Source organism: Apodemus sylvaticus, chromosome 7, assembly GCF_947179515.1.
Source record: "Apodemus sylvaticus chromosome 7, mApoSyl1.1, whole genome shotgun sequence".
NCBI lineage: Eukaryota > Metazoa > Chordata > Mammalia > Rodentia > Muridae > Apodemus > Apodemus sylvaticus.
In genome coordinates this window covers 71,989,510-72,008,887 of record NC_067478.1, presented here as the reverse complement: position 1 = coordinate 72,008,887, position 19,378 = coordinate 71,989,510, and the positions used below count along the sequence as shown (strand labels likewise).

The 19,378-nt window shown below is 42.3% G+C and overlaps 1 protein-coding gene across 4 annotated transcripts in view; it reads left to right on the top strand.

Annotated features, from left to right (window-relative positions):
- The window catches only part of Sin3a (SIN3 transcription regulator family member A), a 63,189-nt gene that overhangs the window by 30,472 nt on the left and 13,339 nt on the right, over positions 1-19,378 (top strand). For all 4 annotated transcript variants that reach the window (XM_052188260.1, XM_052188261.1, XM_052188262.1 and 1 more), the window contains 8 exons: positions 1,711-1,829; positions 2,524-2,734; positions 3,727-3,843; positions 5,582-5,820; positions 7,335-7,518; positions 9,202-9,775; positions 12,393-12,562; positions 17,046-17,219. In XM_052188260.1, the coding sequence (XP_052044220.1) occupies positions 1,711-1,829; positions 2,524-2,734; positions 3,727-3,843; positions 5,582-5,820; positions 7,335-7,518; positions 9,202-9,775; positions 12,393-12,562; positions 17,046-17,219 (1,788 nt within the window). The remainder of the gene's footprint in view (positions 1-1,710; positions 1,830-2,523; positions 2,735-3,726; positions 3,844-5,581; positions 5,821-7,334; positions 7,519-9,201; positions 9,776-12,392; positions 12,563-17,045; positions 17,220-19,378) is intronic.

The following is a 19,378-nucleotide window of genomic DNA, read 5'->3' as shown; positions in this document are numbered from 1 at the left end:
TTGGAGTCAAGTTGGTGATTAGCAGGCAGTTTCCACAGTAAGGTAGGCAGCTGCTGGGCTTCTCACAGGACTCAAGTCTAAATTGGTGTGGTCATTGTTACTCTATCTTGTACCTCTGGGTGTTTGCGGGAAACATTAATGATAGCTTTTTCTGTCTCTGCCTTTAGGAGTTGTCTTGATGAAGGATAATGGTAATATAACATACACATATAACTAAAAGTGTATGTAATATCTCCAAGTTTCTTTTAAATTTAGTAGAAATGGTTATGGATGATACAAGAATTTGTATGTGTTTATATCGTTTGGTCGAGTGATTTGATATGGGTCTGTTGGCTACTCTCTACTTTTTCATAGACTTAAAAGCTGATAAATTAAAAACAAATAACTGTTATACAGTACAAAAAGTGTAATCTGTCAAGGATTGTACATCTGTGAATTTCCAGTCTGTTATGTGTCGTGCCTCCTGTACCACCGGAGGAGATAATCTGAACATAGCAAACAGGTGTGTTAAGTCCTGGGCATGAACATGTACAGTGCTAATGATTGTCTTTTAGAACTAAAACTCCAGATTCATTATCCCTTGTTAGGTAGTCTTAGGTTTTCTTTTTTGTTTTGTTTGGCTTTTCGAGACAGGGTTTCTTTGTGTAGCCAAATGCTGGGATTAAAAGCGTGAACCACCACCGCCCAGTCTTAGGTTTTCTGTAAGCTAAACATTTTTAAAAGTTTGAGTCTTTAAGATGTTAGTTTTCAATGCTGTGAGTAGGATAATAGCCTATGTGAATGTTTGTCAGTGTGTGCACATGAAAGGCATGTGTGTCTCTGTTGAGCACTAATGGTTCAAGGCAGCTGACACTGGCACCTCCAGGGAATCTCCTGTTTCGCCTCCTGTCTTACTGTAGGTGTGCTGGAGTACAGAGCAACCCCTTCTGCTTCTGGCTTTCTGTGATCTCTGCAAGTCCCAACTCTGACCTCAAACTTGTGTGGCATGTGCTTCATTCATTGAACCATCTTTTAGTCCCTTGTTTGTTTGGGGTGTGTGCATGAGTGTGTGGGTGTGTGTTTGTCCCTACCTGTTCCTGTATGTCAGCGTGCGTGTATATGTATGTGTGGAGGCCAGAGGTTAGTTGGGTATTGTTTCCTCTTCCTTATTTTTTGAGACAAGGACTCACTGAACCTAGACCTCACTGATTGCCTACTGTCTTAGTTAGGGTTTATTGCTATGAAGAGACGCTGTGACTAAGGCAACTCTTACAAAGACAAACATTTAGTTGGGGCTGGCTTACAGTTTTAGAGGTTCAGTCTGTTATTGTGGGAAGGATGGCATCATCCAGGCAGACATGGTGCTGAAGGAGCCACGAGTTCTACATCTTGATCCTACGGCTTCCAGTAGGAGACTACTCTTTGACACTTGGCAGCGCTTGAATGTGTATTACCTCAAAGCCAACACTAAAGTGAATAGTAAGGCGGCCTGTGTGCGGACTGTCCACAGTCCAGGGCCTCAGCTGTGCACTGCTCCACGTGCATTTCGGTCCAGTTTAGATTGTTTAGACAGGTTACAGTGTCATATTGTCTTCTTTTAAGGTGATTTCTTTGATCATATCTAAACAAAACAATTCCTTAGTAAATGTCTGATCAAATTTACCCTACTACAGAAAAATCATGGACCCTGCTTCTCTTTAAAACCGTTTTTCTTATGGTTGTTTCTACAAGGTTCGAAAGGCTCTTCGGAGTGCAGAGGCCTATGAAAACTTCCTTCGCTGCCTTGTTATCTTTAACCAGGAGGTGATCTCTCGGGCTGAGCTTGTCCAGCTAGTCTCTCCTTTTCTGGGGTAAGTGGAGTGAAGAGTGTGTGTGTGTGTGTGTGTGTGTGTGTGTGTGTGTGTATCCCCTAGTTCTTTTGATATGCTGATGCAGCAACTGTAAGAGTGTGATAGATAGAGGTGTTATCACAAGGGTCGGTGTCAGAAGGGGCTTCTTAAGCCTTGTAGTGCAACTTTTAGGATGGAAAGACAGCTGGGTGTATTGGCCACTCTTTAATCCCAGCTCTAGGGAGATAGAGGCAGGTGAGTTTCAAACAACCTGCACTACATAGACCCTATCTCCAAAGGATCAGTTATGGTGCAGTACTTCGTCCTCTTTATTGTCTCACCAGCACTAGATTCTAGATCAGTGCTTTTAATTGCATTTGACATCCTGAGAATTATGTGAACAGTGAAACAATATTCTTGATCCAAAGAATGGCTTTTACTGTCTTGTTAGAGAGCATTCTATAAGGAAAATGGAACCTAAGTTTTTTCAAATGAGGGTAGTGATAGTACCACGATCAGAGTATTTAAACTTTTTATTCATTTATTTGATTGGTTGATTGTTTAATTGATTAAGGATGCTTCTCAGGTAGAAAAGAATTGTCTTTGGAATTTGTCTTTGGCAATGGAGTTGTGATCTAACCATGAATTACAATGTTTCTCCCGATAACTGTGTCTTGCCTGGAATTGCTTACCAGCTTTTGGTTTGGTTCTTCAGGAAATTCCCTGAATTGTTTAATTGGTTTAAAAACTTTTTGGGCTATAAGGAGTCTGTACATCTGGAAAGCTTTCCAAAGGAACGAGCTACAGAAGGCATTGCCATGGAGATAGACTATGCCTCTTGTAAACGACTGGGCTCCAGCTACCGAGCCCTACCAAAAAGTTACCAGCAGCCCAAGTGTACGGGACGGACTCCTCTGTGTAAAGAGGTAAGTGACAGTCTTGGATCTTCAGCTTCTTTAAATGAGGGTAGCCATAGTACCAGGATCAGTGTCTTTAAACTTTTTATTTATTTGATATGAATGTATGCATGTAAGCCATAGCCTGCTTGTAGAGATCAGAGACAACTTGTCAGAGTACCTTTTCCTCTGCTACATTATGAGTTCCCAGGATCAATCTCAGTTGGCTAGATTTAATGGCAAGTGCCCTTATTTATGTGCTGAACCCTCTTTCAGGAAAGTTCAGAATTTATATGAATTGTGAAATCGTGAACCTTCTCTCTTTTTTTCCCAAAAGAAAACTTGTATTCAGAACTTTCACTGTCATAGTGTTACTGTTGCTGTGATGAAAACACCATAAGCAAAGCAACTTAGGGAGAAAACTATTTGTTTTAAACTTCATCTCTGCTCATCTCTAAAGGACTTCAGGGGAGGAAGTCAGACAGGGCAGGAACTTGGAGGCTGGAACTGAAGCAGAGGCGGTGGAGAAGTGCTGCTCACTGACTTCTTGCTCCTCATGACTTGCTCAGGCGCCCCGGGCCACCCCCATCCCCCACCCCACCCCCAGACAGGGTTTCTTTGTAGCCCTGGCTGTCCTGGAACTCACTCTGTAGACCAGGTTGGCCTCAAACTCAGAAATCCACCCACCTCTGCTTCCCAAAATGCTGGGATTAAAGGCGTGCGCCATATTAGAACCCAGGACACCAGTCCCTGGACAGCACTACCTACAATGGACGAGGCCCTCCCGGATCACTTACTAATACAGTTGGATCTTCTGTACCATTTTGTCTGTTGAGGTTCCATCCTTTTAAATAACTCTAGCTTGTGTCAAGTTGATATAAAAGTAGCCAGGACATTTACCAAATTTAAAGTTTGTGGACTAATGCTAGCTGGTTTTTTCCCTCTTTGGATTTATTTTTTAATGAGAAAGTTTAATTACCAATAAGTTTTTACAGGCTTTTCTGTGTCTTTTTCTCCTAAAGGTTTTAAATGATACCTGGGTTTCCTTCCCATCTTGGTCTGAAGACTCCACTTTTGTTAGTTCCAAGAAGACTCAATATGAAGAACATATTTATCGTTGTGAAGATGAACGATTTGAGGTATCTTTTGTCATTTGAGGGTTGGGAACTAGGAAGATATGAAAGGAAGGGGTATTTAAATACTCTGTGTGAGTGAGCTTTTAAAAAAATAAAATAAGAGGAGACAGCTGACCATGATAGTTTATTCAGGAACACTTAGATTGTAAAGGTGGTAGCTGGGATGGGAAGATGTAGAATGGGAGTCAGCGGGGTAGGGGCCATATTGGACAAAGGCTCTAGTGAATCTCCATTCTCCAGACCATGGTTACTAAGATCACACAAGAAGGGAAAGAATTGTAGTTTGCATATATCTGACTTAGTATAGCAATTATACTGAGTTGACTAGTTCTGTTCCTTCAAATTGTTGGGAGAGCTCTCTTATCAGTTTATCACTGCCAGCAAACCTTCTTCAGAAGACCATACCCTGCCCCCCACTGGCTGGCGGGTATCATCTTCTCCATTTTAGTCATGTGTCTATTACTGACAGATTACCATAGCTAAGACAAGGCATATAAGAGTTTACCTTGGCTTACAGTTTCAGAGGGTGAGAATCCATGATGGTAGAAGGAAGAGCTGATAGTTCCCATTTTGATTTATGATCAGGCAGAGCGAGGCAATGAGACTCATTAATCTTTGAAAACTACCCTAGTGATGCCCCTCCTCCAACAAAACCAAACCTCCTTATCCTTCCCAGACAGTTTCACCGACTAGGGACTAAGTCTTCAAACGTGCTTGGGGCTATTCTCATTCAAACCACCACATACATAGAATTAATTACAGAAAACTAAACTGCAGTAAGCTGTAATTTCTAGAGGTAGATTTATGAAGAAGAGTTTCTCTGTGTGGCTTTGGTTTTTTGGAACTCTTGACCAGACTAACCTTGGACTCAGAGATCCACCTGCCTCTGCCTCCTTAGGGGATGCTGGGATCCACTACACCTGGCTTCTATGGGAAATTTTTAATTGAGCTGAAGAACATATTTTTAGCTGAAGGCAGTGTAGAGTGCCTGTAGTCCCTTGGGAGGGGAAGGCAGAAGGATTTAAGAATTCATAGTCATCCTTATTTGCATAAACAGTTGGACACCAGCCCAGGCTACATGCTGCTCTCTCCGAAACGGAAAAGATAATCACTGAGATTGCTGCATTGGATGTGAAGCAGTAATGCAGTATTTTGTATCTTCTAGGCATGTTTAAGTTAATACCCCAAACCCTGTATGTACTTTCATAGCTGTCTTAGGATTATTTCTCTACTGTTTGTAACAGGTTTATACAATTTCAGAAAAGTTCATAAGCATGATATGGTGCCTCACATTTTGTAATCCCAGCCTTTAGGTGGCAGAGGAAGAACTTGCCACAAATTGAAGGGTAATCTGGTCTACATAGCAAGACCTTGTCTCAGAACGAACAAAGGTGCAAGGAGAAAGGTATTAGAATAATAGATAGTTCTCTCTTTGATCCCACTGGCCTGTGGTCAGCAGTGGTAAACAGTATACAATGTGTTCTGAGAGCATTGGTAACTGCTAATCAGTTTTTGTACTAGTATTAAACTTTATGAATTATGTACATGGCATTTTTGCCAGAAAACAACTTTATGATAATTGTAGGTGTCCTTGTTCATATTTTACTGTTAAGAGAGTCTTACAAACCTTGTATGGAAACAACAACTCTAGTTGGAGGCACTTGACACCCTCCTTATTCTCCCAGCTCGCCTGTGTTCTGGAGACAGGCCTGAGAACCCTCTTTTGTTCTTTTGTTTTAAGCTTGATGTTGTTCTTGAGACCAATCTTGCAACAATTCGGGTCTTAGAAGCAATACAGAAAAAACTTTCTCGATTGTCTGCTGAGGAGCAAGCCAAATTTCGCTTGGATAACACCCTTGGAGGCACGTCCGAAGTCATCCATCGAAAAGCACTCCAGAGGATATATGCTGACAAAGCAGCTGATATCATCGATGGCCTGAGGAAGAACCCTTCCATTGCTGTTCCAATTGTCCTTAAAAGGTATGTATGTATCTTCTGGCTTTTGTATGCTGTAGGACAGGTTCCATGTCTCATTAAATAGGATTCTAGTTTTCTGCCGGATTATCTAATTAAACTTCTAGTTCTTTCCTCAGTAGCTCAACATAAGAGCCAGAGTAGAATGGTGGAACATATTTTAGGGGTTTTGTGGAACAAATGTTGACAGGTGAGGTTGAAGGACTAGAGGTGTAGTTTGGTGGGAGAGTGCTTACCTGTCATGTCCCAGAGTTCACACAGAGAGAACCTGGTGAGTATATGATAGAGTGTTTGCATTCCCATTTCAGGGTTGGGTTTTTGTTTCATTGGTAGAGGGAGTCAAACTTAGAGCTGTTTGTATAACATGCTTGATAGGCAAATGCTTTACCATATCTCAAACCACGGGGGTGCTAGAGACTGTGATATGTATATGTGTTGGGTCATGCATGCGTGTGTGTGTGTGTGTGTGTGTGTGTGTGTGTGTGTGTGTGTGTGTGTACCTGCCTGCCTTTGGAATAAGGACTCACTTTATTGCTCAGAATGACTTCAAGCCTGCAATCTTCTACCTCACCAAATACCCTTTCTAGGATACTTGCATTTCTATGAGCACAGTATCATGTATGTAGTTGAGAAGAACTAGTTTTTTGAGAATACTCACCAAAACCAAATGTGGTTCATGCTTTATAGTCCTCACACTTGGGAGGCAGACTCAGGAAGATAGCTGTAAGTTTGATAGTAGCCTGGTCTTCGGCATGAATTCTACATCATCCAGTTTTTCAAAGTAAGGACTTGTCTCAAAAACAGTTTCACACTCTCTTAAAAACATGGCAGCCAAAATTGACTTCTTTGCCTATAATGTCAGCATTGGGGAAGTAGAAGGCAGAATTACCATAGATTTTAGATTAGTGTGGTCTGTATACATTTTCTAGTAAGACTTGTGTACTGGATGGTTTTGTGTGTCAACTTGACACAGGCTGGAGTTATCACAGAGAAAGGAGCTTCAGTTGGGGAAGTGCCTCCATGAGATTCAACTGTGGGGCATTTTCTCAATTAGTGATCAAGAGGGAGGGCCCCTTGTGGGTGGTACCATCCCTGGACTGGTATTCTTGGGTTCTATAAGAGAGCAAGCTGAGCAAGCCAGGGGAAGCAAGCTAGTAAGAGACATCCCTCCATGACCTCTGTATCAGCTCCTGCTTCCTGACCTGCTTGAGTTCCAGTCCTGACTTCCTTTGGTGATTAACTGCAACGTGGAAGTGTAAGCTCAATAAACCCTTTCCTCCCCAACTTGCTTTGTGGTCATGATGTTTGTGCAGGAATAGAAACCCTGACCAAGACAACTTGTATCACAAAAATAAGCCCCCTTAAGGAGAAAAACCTCACTTAGATAATATCAAGGACATTATTTGAAGCACCAACAGCATAGGTTTGAGTTTTCATCAATAAAGTGATCCTGACACATTCCCACATTTAACCCTCTCGATTCCCACATAACTGTACTTACATTCCTTCTCACCTGCTAGGTTGAAAATGAAAGAGGAAGAGTGGCGAGAAGCTCAGAGAGGCTTCAACAAGGTCTGGCGAGAGCAAAATGAGAAGTACTACTTGAAGTCTTTGGATCACCAAGGCATCAACTTCAAACAGAATGACACTAAGGTCCTGAGGTCTAAGAGCTTACTCAATGAGATCGAGAGCATCTACGATGAGGTGAGCTGGGGTCCTGAGGTCTAAGAGCTTACTTTGTGAGATCGAGAGCATCTACGATGAGGTGAGCTGGCTGACTGCACAGCTCCCTCAGCTCTGCTTCTTTATGGTCAGTCAGCCTTGCTTTGACTCGTACTGTTAACTAGGAGCTGCTAGTGCTTGTGTCATCGTCTACCATCTTAAACCTGATTCTCATTGTTACACTCAGTTCTTCCTCTGATTTCCCAGTTTATTATTCTGCCTTCGATGTACGTTTCTTCTATCAAGACCTTGTATTCCTGGAGAGCATCTCATCTACCTCACTTAAAAAGTGGTAGTAGCAGCCAGGCAGTGGTGGCGGCGCAGGCCTGTAATCCCAGCACTCTGGGAGGCAGAGGCAGGCGGATTTCTGAGTTCGAGGCCAGCCTGGTCTACAGAGTGAGTTCCAGGACAGCCAGGGCTATACAGAGAAACCCTGTCTCAAAAACCAAATCCAAAAAAAGCCAACCAAACAAACGAACAAAAAGTGGTAGTAGCAGCCAGGCGGTGGTGGCGCATGCCTGTAATCCCAGCACTCTGGGAGGCAGAGGCAGGCGGATTTCTGAGTTCGAGGCCAGCTTGGTCTACAAAGTGTGTTCCAGGACAGCCAGGGCTACACAGAGAAACCCTGTCTCGGGGGAAAAAAAAAACAAAATCAAAAAAATAAAATAAGATAAGATAAAATGGTAGTAACCCTGTTACTCTGCTCACTTAGCAGGAGTACAGATAGCACTTGGAGCAAAGACTCAGAGATAAATGTAAAGTTGATCTTGCTTTTTTTGACCTGTCTTAGGAGGTAGGAAGCATAATTGCCATCTATCAGGCTTTCAAAAAGTGACCCTGAGTTTTAAAGAATAAAAATAGTAAGTGAATTTTCACAAACCCTTAATTGTTTATCTTTGGCAATGTTATTAACCTTTCCATTACAAATTCTACCCCAATATTTTAAGTGCTAATCTAGTATTTTTGGTTTTTGGGTTTTTTTTTTTTTTTTTTTTTTTTTTTTTTTTTTTTCCGAGACAAGGTTTCTCTGTATAGCCCTGGCTGTCCTGGAACTCACTCTGTAGACCAGACTGGCCTCGAACTCAGAAATCCGTATGCCTCTCTGCCTCCCAGAGTGCTGGGATTACAGGTGTGCACCACCACCGCCGCCCGGCGCTAATCTAGGATTTCAAAGGCAATTTTCTTATGTCTTCAATATATAGAAGGTATTGATCTTTTTATATCAAGCCACTTTGTCCATATTTGGAAGCGAAACAAGAATTATTAAGGTTGATTCTTACATTTCAGATTAGGTAGCCACTGTCATGTCTCTGTCTAAGCCCAAACTGGCCTAGAATCCTGTACCCTTCCTGACTTAGTCTCCCAAAGGATGGAACTATAGATAGGTGCCATAGTGCCTAAATTGCATTTTGGTTAATAATAAAATGTGTTGCTAGTGTAGTCTTTGTTTTGAGACAGGGTTTCTCTGTATATCCCTGTCTGTCATGGAACTTGCTCTGTAGACCAGGTTAGATTTGAACTCAGATCTGCCGGCCACTGCCTCCTGAGTAACTAGGTTTAAAGGCATTTGCCACCAGCAGTAATGGTCGTCATTACTGCTATAGTATTGTATGTTTGTTGTTGCTCTATACACGTCACACAATGCTTTTATGTCTGTTCCATCAGAGGCAAGAACAGGCTACAGAAGAGAATGCTGGTGTACCTGTTGGCCCACACCTTTCTCTTGCCTATGAAGACAAACAGATACTAGAAGATGCTGCTGCTCTGATTATCCATCATGTGAAGAGGCAAACAGGCATTCAGAAAGAGGACAAATACAAAATCAAGCAAATCATGCACCATTTCATTCCTGATTTGCTATTTGCTCAGAGAGGTGATCTCTCAGATGTGGAAGAAGAAGAAGAGGAAGAAATGGATGTAGATGAAGCCACAGGGGCACCTAAGAAGCACAATGGTGTTGGAGGCAGCCCCCCTAAGTCCAAGTTGTTGTTTAGTAACACAGCAGCTCAAAAGTTAAGAGGGATGGATGAAGTATATAACCTGTTCTATGTCAATAACAATTGGTATATCTTTATGCGACTGCATCAAATTCTCTGCTTGAGGCTGCTACGGATTTGTTCCCAAGCTGAACGACAAATTGAAGAGGAAAACCGAGAGAGAGAATGGGAGCGGGAGGTGCTAGGCATAAAGCGAGACAAGAGTGATAGTCCAGCCATACAGCTGCGCCTCAAAGAACCTAGTGAGTGCTTAGCCTGCCATCTTTCATGATACGGGGTGGGGGTGGGTGGGGAGTGTGTGGGTGGAGGTGGCTTCAAGACCCTTAAATTTGAAGTGCACTTAGGCCTTAGATAGGCACTACGGTTCATATCCTACCTCTGCAACTTAACTGGTTGTGTGACCTTTCTTAAACCCATGAACTCATGAATGAACCAAAAAAAAAAAAAAAAAAAAATTGGAGGCAGTAAGTGTCACGTTATGGGGTTACTTGAGAGCTTAAAGATGCAGGCATGGCACCTTGTACAGGACCCAGTTTATGGTCACATGAGGTACTTAGATAGCATTGTGGACACATGAGGAATGTGGGATTCATTGGCTAGGTTAATGAGCATTGGTTCAGAGAAAGAAATATTATAGTTCATTCTATTCCATAACAACATGGAAATTAATGTTATGATCATGGCAAATAAGGAATCTTCTCAGATATGTATCAGCTTCTCCTTAATGGGCTTCTTTGCTCATTCCTGATATTTCTGAAGAGGAATTGGGACTCAAGATGGTTTGAGACAAGGCAAAGGGATAGACAGAATTCAAGGAATGGAAACACCAGGGGCTGGTTGAAGAAACTATCAAGTAAGCCAGCTGGTGGTGGCACATACCTTTAATCCCAGCACTTGGGAGGCAGAGGCAGGCGGATTTCTGAGTTCAAGGCCAGCCTGGTCTACAGAGTGAGTTCTAGGACAGCCAGGGCTACACAGAGAAACCCTGTCTCGAAAAACCAAAAAAAAGGGGGGGGGGAGGGGAGATATCATGCTTTATGCCATGATGGGCTGTCTCTTCCCAGATGATGGTTTCATTCTAAAGTTAGGTACTGAACGTGCGAGCCAGACACTTTTTCACAGGCTTCCCTTCTTTGCTCTTCACGAAACAGTAAATAGCTGTTGTGGGAGTCCTGTGTGTAACTCTAGTTTCTTATCTATTGAGCTAATGGCATCAGGAATCTGTTTGAAAAGCCTTTATCTGTTTTAATCCCATCTTAAAAGAAACAAGTAGAAATTACAGAGACGGATCTGGGCTTAATCATGATATTAACCTGGACTTACCTGTTAGTGATTACGTGTCCTTGAGTGATAGTACCGGCTTCATGCCAGTCATAGTTTGTGGCTATGAGTCTGTGGTTTGGACTCTTATCCTAGCATATCTCAAAAGCTAGCTCCCTGCTTTGTGGGCCTAGACAAAGTGATATACTGTGGCACAACTCAAACCAGTAACTTGTTTTAAGCAGTGATTGCTCCTTTTTGCCTGTTTGTAAGGTCCACCCCATTTACTTATGGCCATGCTCCCCTTTCTAATTTCTCCTTACAATCAGTAAGTGTACCTTTTGTAATTAACATTTTTGATCACATTTTTATTGAAGTGCAACCTCTGCAAAAAGGGACAGTAATGAGAATTTGTTTTTGAGTGGAGTACATGTGCCTTACATGCAAGGAGGCTAGAAGAGGGCATGGAACTGGTGCCTTGCTCCTTGAGACAGGGCCTTCCTGGAACCAGAGCTAGGTTGTTGTCGGCAGACACTAGTGCTCCTCCTCTCTGCTGACCTCCCCAGTGCCAGGGTTACAGCTAGGCCTTCTCATGAGTGCAGAGGCAAGTGCTTCTACCCACCTGCTGAACCATCCCCTCCAGCCCCACAAGAAGAATTTTATGGCTCTAAATTTTTCTATAATGAGCATAATTTACTCAAAAAAGAGATCAAGAAAATAAAGGCAAGTCCCAGTAACTTCTTTGTTCTACTATTTTGGTTTCCAGACTTAGAAATGAAATTTTTTGGTATTTGAGAGTGGGTCTCCTGCTATAAAATGCTCACTGTCCAAGAACTTGTTTTATGGTCTAGCCTGGCTCAACAGTCCCCTTGCCTTAACCTCCCTGGGTTGACATACATACATAACATGAACTCTGCATCAATGGGTGGGTGCTATTTCATTGAGCTCAGAAGACACTTCCTGGTGCCCTTCCTAGTTGCTATGTCCTTTTACTAGTAAGATTCGGTCCAGCTACTGTTTGGAGTCCTTCATATGCAATAAATACAATTCATGTAATTAGTAGAGTTCAATGTTGCAAATATATTTTAAGGGCCTGAGATAAATTCATTTCAGTTCATTTTCATAGAGGGGTTAATTTGAATAACTTCTGTAACCAATAGTTCCACGTGTAGAGTGCATCTACTTATATGCCTGTCTTCTCTTGTCTATTCTTCACTGAAGTAAATTCCTGAGCAAGGGTCCCCTTTGTGAAATTGTTTGTGTAGGTGAAGGAGCTAGCAGCTTGAAAGACTTTCTTGGGATATTTTGTTTTCAGGTGACATAGAACTCAGCAGTGCTCAAAGTGTCTTTTTAGCATAGTCAGTCTGTGCTGGAAGCCACTGTTAGAAGTTGCAGAGTCACTGTTGGTTCTTTGATGGACAGTGCTGGTGATTAGCCACCTATCAGATGTCCTCTCTGCAGTGGGTTGAGTTGGACATGTTTTGCATATGTGGTGTTTTGTCCTTTGAGATGGTATAGGCTAGCCGTGGGATTCTGTATTCTCTGTCCTTGAGCTTGTCTTAGCAGAGAAAGGTCTTACCTGTCTAATCTTTCCTGTAGTGGATGTTGATGTAGAAGATTATTACCCAGCTTTCCTGGACATGGTGCGGAGCCTACTTGATGGCAACATAGACTCATCACAATATGAAGATTCACTGAGAGAGATGTTCACCATTCATGCCTACATTGCCTTTACTATGGACAAATTAATCCAGAGCATCGTCAGACAGGTGAGAGGGTGTGTTGGAGGCTAGGGCTGCCAAGGGAAGGTGTTGTGAGCTAAAAGTGTCAAAGAAAAAGCAAGATTTCTATGGGAACAGGAAAAGCAGCTTAACCATATAGTAGTGTTTATAAATGTATTTCTTTGAAGTGGAAAGGACCAAGTTAATGTGAAGTCTGTTGGGTGGCTTCTCTTTCAGAGAAAATGACAAACATCTCTTTACCCCTTTGTGCACTGATAGCAGACCAAAGAAATGATGCTAGCCACGTCTTAGTGAACCATTGTGTGTATTGGGGGTCATTTAAGGAACATGAGCAACCCAAAGGCAGTGAGTGCATCAGAGAGAAACCTACCACACATGAAATCTGAATCCCTGAAGCTCCTGCATAACCAAAGGGCAACTTGACCTATGGGAGAGTATACTTTCCTCAAAAATTGTTTCTACTTTTCTAAGAGGATCAGAAATCGAAGTTCATCCTCAGTTGGGGTGGAGGTGGGGTAGATTCTAAGTTACATTTCAGGGGCTTTCTGAATTTTCTGTTTCCTTATTTCCTGAACCTTATACATTTTATTTACTTTATGAGTCTAGTGTTCCTGTTCATGGGGAATAGCTAGACGAATCTGCCTCTCCAGTTCAGAGCTTGACTCTTCAGTCCTGGAATTGGCTCTTAGGTTCAAAATGTGCCTTTGCAGTGTGACCCTCCTCAGAGCCTGTCCTAATAGCCACTTGTCTGGAACACAGCTTCCACCTCTTCATTTTTTCCGAGAAGGAAGCATAGGTGTAGCTTAGCCTTTTCCAGAGATGATGGCAATTCTGTTTATTTGCCTCATCAGTATTAGAAGTCCTTGACAATGCTCTGCCCACCTCATTTATCTGAGACTGACAGGGTTAGATTTGGGTTGCTTTTATGTTTTGTTCTTGGAAATTTTATAACAAATATGTTGTTTATAATAGGACTCACTATGTAGCACTGGCTGACGGAACTAGTCTAGTGTGTTGCTTCTCTTGTGTGTTCTTTCCTGAGTACTGAGATGAGAGTGTGAACTACAATGTCCAGCTCATGTGATGCTTTCTAGCTGTTGGCCTTCTGACAGGGAGCTTGTCCCAGGGCTTCTGCTGTGTTGTTAGGCTCCCTACTGCTCAAGCTCCATCATACCGATCTCCCCAAAGGGGATCAGTCTTAGGTACATGACTTCTGTGAGCTAAAAAGATAGAAAAAGTCATTTTTACTCCAGAGTCCACACTGCTACTATAGAAGGAAAGAGTTCCTCATTGTTCTCTTGAGGAAAACGTTGCATCTTGCAAAGAACCCTTGCTTTTTCCTTGGCTTTGGAAGAATGCATGCCCACAGAGTCTAGTCAGGATTGGTGAAGAAAGCAACCTATAACTGACTCTTAGTTCTTACTCAAGTTGTTGGTGAGACAACTCTGAAAGTTGAAAAGCTCCTGGGCCTTCCCATAGAGCTGTGTGGTGACTGGTGAACCATTCTTGGACATAGGTAGCTACTCATGATTTGAGAGACAGATCCCTATTGAGTACCTAAATGGCTACATTTAGGAACAAAGTCTTGCATAGTACCAACCCAGCATTTTAAGAAGAAAGCCAATAAAATACATTATTTTCATAAGCCCTATGTTAATTTTTAACTAGATAATTCATTTATTTAGAAGAATCTGGTTATAAATTTATGTTGGTAACAGTGTCAACATATTTTTAAAAACTGGAAAATGGGAGTTGCCTCCAGAACCCACAGCCACGAGTTTTTAAGATATGTTCAAGCTTTTCATTTTAACTCTTCAATGAGCTTTGTCTGATTATGTTTTCTTTTTATTTGGTGGTCCCCTGGTATTCGGTTCTGGTTGAACAAGTATCAAGGTCAAGCCATACATTTGTCTTAATTTTTTCAGGCTGGGGCTTTATTTAGCTCAATTGGTGGAGTTAATTGCCAAGCATGACAAAGCCCTGGGTTGGATTTTCAGCACCCCATAAAATGGGTGTAGCAGCATTCACCTCTGCTTTTGGAGGACGAGGAAGAGGCCAGAGGAACAGAATTTGAAGCTCATCCTCAGCTACTCAGGGAGGTCAAGGGCAGTTCCTGATATATAAGACCTTTTCTCAAGAAGCCCAATATATTTTCTTGTTTGTTTGTGTGTGTGTATGTTTGTTTGTTTGTTTCAGACAGGGTTTCTCTGTATAGCCCTGGCTGTCTTGGAACTCACTCTGTAGACCAGGCTGGCCTCAAACTCAGAAATCCTCCTGCCTCTGCCTCCCAAGTGCTGGGATTAAAAGGCGTGCGCCACCATTGCCCGGCTGTCTCTGGATTTGTAATGCTACCATTTCAAAAAGTTTGGAGAGAGGCAGATAACTAAAAGAGGATGTGAATAGAGGGTTAGTGGTACATAGTGTACTTTAATCTGTGCTCTACAAGGAGAGAACTCATGTCTTGGCTAGACTGTTTGATTTTGCTCCCTTTTTTCCCCCTCTTAAAACTTTGTAATGCTTTCACTGTGTTATCAAGTAATAGTATGCCATATTTTTAAAGGTGTTGTCTTAAGTCTTTCATACTTCATAAAGACTGTGTCTTCCTAAAGAATAGAATGGCTTAGTGACAGATCATGAGATTGGCTAAGTAAAATTCATGCGTCAGTATTGAAATTGAAATTTTTGCTTCTCTTTTAGGGACCGGTTGGTTTGGTGTTAGACACTGAATTTAAGACTTTTTGCTTGCCTCATTACCCAACTTTTAAGTTTTTATGTGCCGTGCCGTATGTGTATGTGGAAATCAGAGAACAATTTATGAGAATGGGTTCTCCTTGCATAGTGTGGATTTCAGGGATTCAACTGAACTTGTCAGGCTTGAGGTCAATCAGCTTTACCCTCTGAGCCTTTTCTTGGGAGGCTTTTAATCTCATAGTAAGAATAGTGAAGAAAATCAAAGCAACTAGTGGAGTAGGAATAGGGGTGTTTCCCACTGTGGCCTATGTTGTGGCCTAAGTGTGCCCCAGCAACTTTCTAGAGTTAACATAAGGCACTAAGTCTCTAGTAAGCCTTGTTTCCTTCCCTCAACAACAAAAAAGGTTAACAGTTTCAAACACATTTACCTTCTACTGAAAATAAATGGTTGAGGCCAAGAATAGAACTTTACATGGTCCTGAGTTTCATATAACTCAGCCTTGGAAAAAAATAAAAGAATTGACATGTACAATTTGAAGATTATGTTTATGCAGGTAGACTAATTAGTGGCCTGCTTCTGAGGATGCTACCTTGGTTCAGGAGCTTGACCTTAAGGCCTGTTGTGTTCTTTAGTTAAACTCACGGGGCAGGTGATGCAGCACCGGTTGATTTTTTTTGATTTTGAGACAGCGTCTATTCATAGCCCTGGGTATCCTGGAACTCACTATGTAGACCAGACCAGTCTTGAGCTCAGTGATTGACTGCCTGTGCCGGGATTAAGGTCTGGGCCTTCATACCTGGTGTATGCAGCAACTTTAAGTTCAGGAATCCTACATGTGCGCCTAGAAAGTAGCTCAGCAGCTTAGAGCACGTGATTCTCGTCAGCACCCACTCGGAGGTTCGTACTCTCCTGTAACTCCAGTGCTAGGGAAACCAGGGTTCTCTTCCAGCCTCTCTGGGCACCAGACATAATATAGCTGACACACAAAGTATATAAAGAGAAATAACAAATATTCATTTAAAAATAAAATCACAGCCAGGCGGTGGTGGCACATGCCTATAGTCCCAGCACTCTGAGAGGAAGAGGCAGGTGGATTTCTGAGTTCAAGGTCAGCCTGGTCTACAGAGTGAGTTCCAGGACGGCCAGAGCTATACAGAGAAACCCTGTGTGTGTGTGGGGGGGGGGGGAATTCAAAAACAAACAAATAAACAAACAAATAAAATTACATGAATCTTGTGTTCAGAGTTCTCTGAGGTACCAGTCTTTACTCCAAGTCTTCCAAGGTTTAATGTCTTAACATACAAAAAAGTCTCACCCCTCCATTCTAGCATGTTTTCCAGAGTTATTATAGATTGGAGAAGAAAGAAGTGTGAAAACAAAATTGTAAACAGTCTAAAAATACATGAAGGGGGGACACAAACCATGGCGCCTGGCGTTGGGGACCTGTAGCCCCAGTATTTGGGAGGTGGAGGCAGGAAGATTAACAGTTCAAGATAAACCTCAGCTACGCACCAAGTTTGAGGCCAGCCTAGTCTACCTTAGATCTTATCACAAAACAAACTGCAAAATATTTTAAGATACTTAGAATGGCATTTTATTTGTTTTGCTAAAATGTAGGAGCAGGAAACATCACTGAGACTTGGTTTTGCTTTTAAGTGTGAGTTTTATGAGATGTTAATAACGGCAAGAGATCTGACTCAGCTCATGAAAATGATAGTGCTTAACTTGTTAAATTTCAAAAAAAAATGTTTTTAAGCTGTCTGACTAAGGACAGGAGAATTGCTTTCCTGGCTCACTGGCTGGCCTGTGTCGTTCCAGCTGCAGCATATTGTCAGCGATGAGGTCTGTGTGCAGGTTACTGATCTTTACTTGGCAGAAAACAATAACGGAGCCACAGGAGGCCAGCTGAACAGTCAGACATCCAGGAGCCTTCTAGAGTCAACGTACCAGCGGAAAGCAGAGCAACTTATGTCAGATGAGAATTGCTTTAAGGTAAGAGTTGCTCACTGAACGGTGGACCTCAGTGCTGCTGCCACTGCTCAAGTCATCTCCAAAGCCAGGTCTCCTGTGGACAGTCTACCTTTGATTCTGTCCTGCTGTCTATTCATTCATTTTCTTGCTTACTTGTTTCTATTTATGTATGTGTTTTCAGGACAGGGTTGAGTGTGTGTGCATGTGTGTATGCATGTATGTGCATGTGGAGATCAGAGGACAAGTCATGATGGTCTGTTTCTGGGGTGTACACCATGTGGGTCTGTTTTCCCATTCCCCTCACTTTTGGGAGAGGGGGGCTTTAATGGGCTGGCTGCCTTTCTAGCTCTGTGATTGTGAGCCAAAGTTTTACATGACGACTAGGAATCAAATCTGGTCCCAGGCTTCTTTGGCAGCAAGCACTTTACCTACCAAGTTGTCCGCCCAGTTACCTTTATTACACTTTAATAAACAAACAAACACTTTATTATATTCTTAGAGCTCTTAAAAATGCTTTGTAAATATTTTCTTGAAAAATGTTTATGTATAAAATTGTGATCATTGTTAAAAACATAGTGTAGGCATGTAGTGGCTATTCCTGGTTGTCAACTTGACTATATCTGGAATGAACTACAATCCAGAATTGGAAGGCTCACCCGTGATCCTAAGTTGGAGGCTCAGAGATACAAGTTTCTGACCTGGATCTTGGCATGGAGATCTTGAAGCATAGTGGCTATGAATTCCAGAAGATTGAGACAAGGAGATCTCCTACGGAGTTCAAGGCCATCTGGGATTAAAGGCACAGTGACCCACTCCTTTAATCTGGGCCACACCCTCTGCTGGAGACCTATATAAGTACATTGGAAGAAGGAAGACTCTCTCTTCCTTGCCTGCTTGTCTCGTGGAACTGAGCAACTGCTAGATCCTTGGACTTCCATCCACAGCTGCTGCTGACCATTGTTGGGGAGTTGGACTACAGACTGTAAGTCATGAACAAATTCCCTAACTATATAGAGACTGCTCATACATTCTGTGACTCTAGAGAACACTGACAATACAGCAATTGGTACCAGGAATCATTCTAGAGGAATATAAAGAGAACATAAACAGAAATATAAGAATGAGTATTTTAAAAATATGGAGTTGGTTTGATAATTCATTAGCACCTTCAACTACTGAAACCTCTCTAGATTCTCTCCCTCCTGGGAGTTTGAGGAATATTGAAGACCTGTGGTTGAAACTGTATTTCAAGCTTAAAGGTAACAAGGGCCAGGTGGCAGCATTGAATCACCAGAGACAAGGTGATCGTAGTTTTGTTTTTTTGGTTTTTTTGGTTTTTTTTCGAGACAGGGTTTCTCTGTGTAGCCCTGGCTGTCCTGGAACTCACTCTGTAGACCAGGCTGGCCTCAAACTCAGAAATCCGCCTGCCTCTGCTTCCCAAGTGCTGGGATTAAAGGCGTGCGCCACCACCGCCTGGCTGATCTGATAGTAGTTCTTATAATGGACAGCATAGACAAAACAATGTTTATAATGACATACCACCATAATGGTCAGCACAGGAGAGGTGAAATTTACAATGACCTAACTCGTTTGGACCTTTGGTACTGGCTAATAAATCATGGTATTTCTAGGCATGAAATAGATAGGAAGTCTACTGCATATCTGATCTGTATAAGCAGAAAATTTCTCAAACAAATGAAAGTCTATATTGATTGGATCATGGCAAAAGGCAATTTCCAGACTTGAGCTAGTTTGCAGATCCAGAATCCCTTCCCACCACATCTCCCTTTAACTCTCCTATCTGGCCAGTGCAGAAGACAGATGGATCATGGAGAATGACAGTTGACTATCGAAAACTAAATCAGGTAGTAACTCTGATTGCAGCTGCTGTACCAGATGTAGTGTCCTTACTTAACTAAATGAATACATTTCCTGGTACATGGTATGCAGCAGCTATTGGTCTCTTAAATGCCGCCTTCTTAGTACCTGTCCATAAGGACCACCAGAAGCAATTTGCTTTCATTTGGCAAGGTCAGCAGTATACCTTTATAGTCTTACCTCAAGGATCTATTAACTCTGCCGGGCGGTGGTGGCGCACGCCTTTAGTCCCAGCAGAGGCAGGAGGATTTCTGAGTTTGAGGCCAGGCTGGTCTACAGAGTGAGTTCCAGGATAGCCAGGG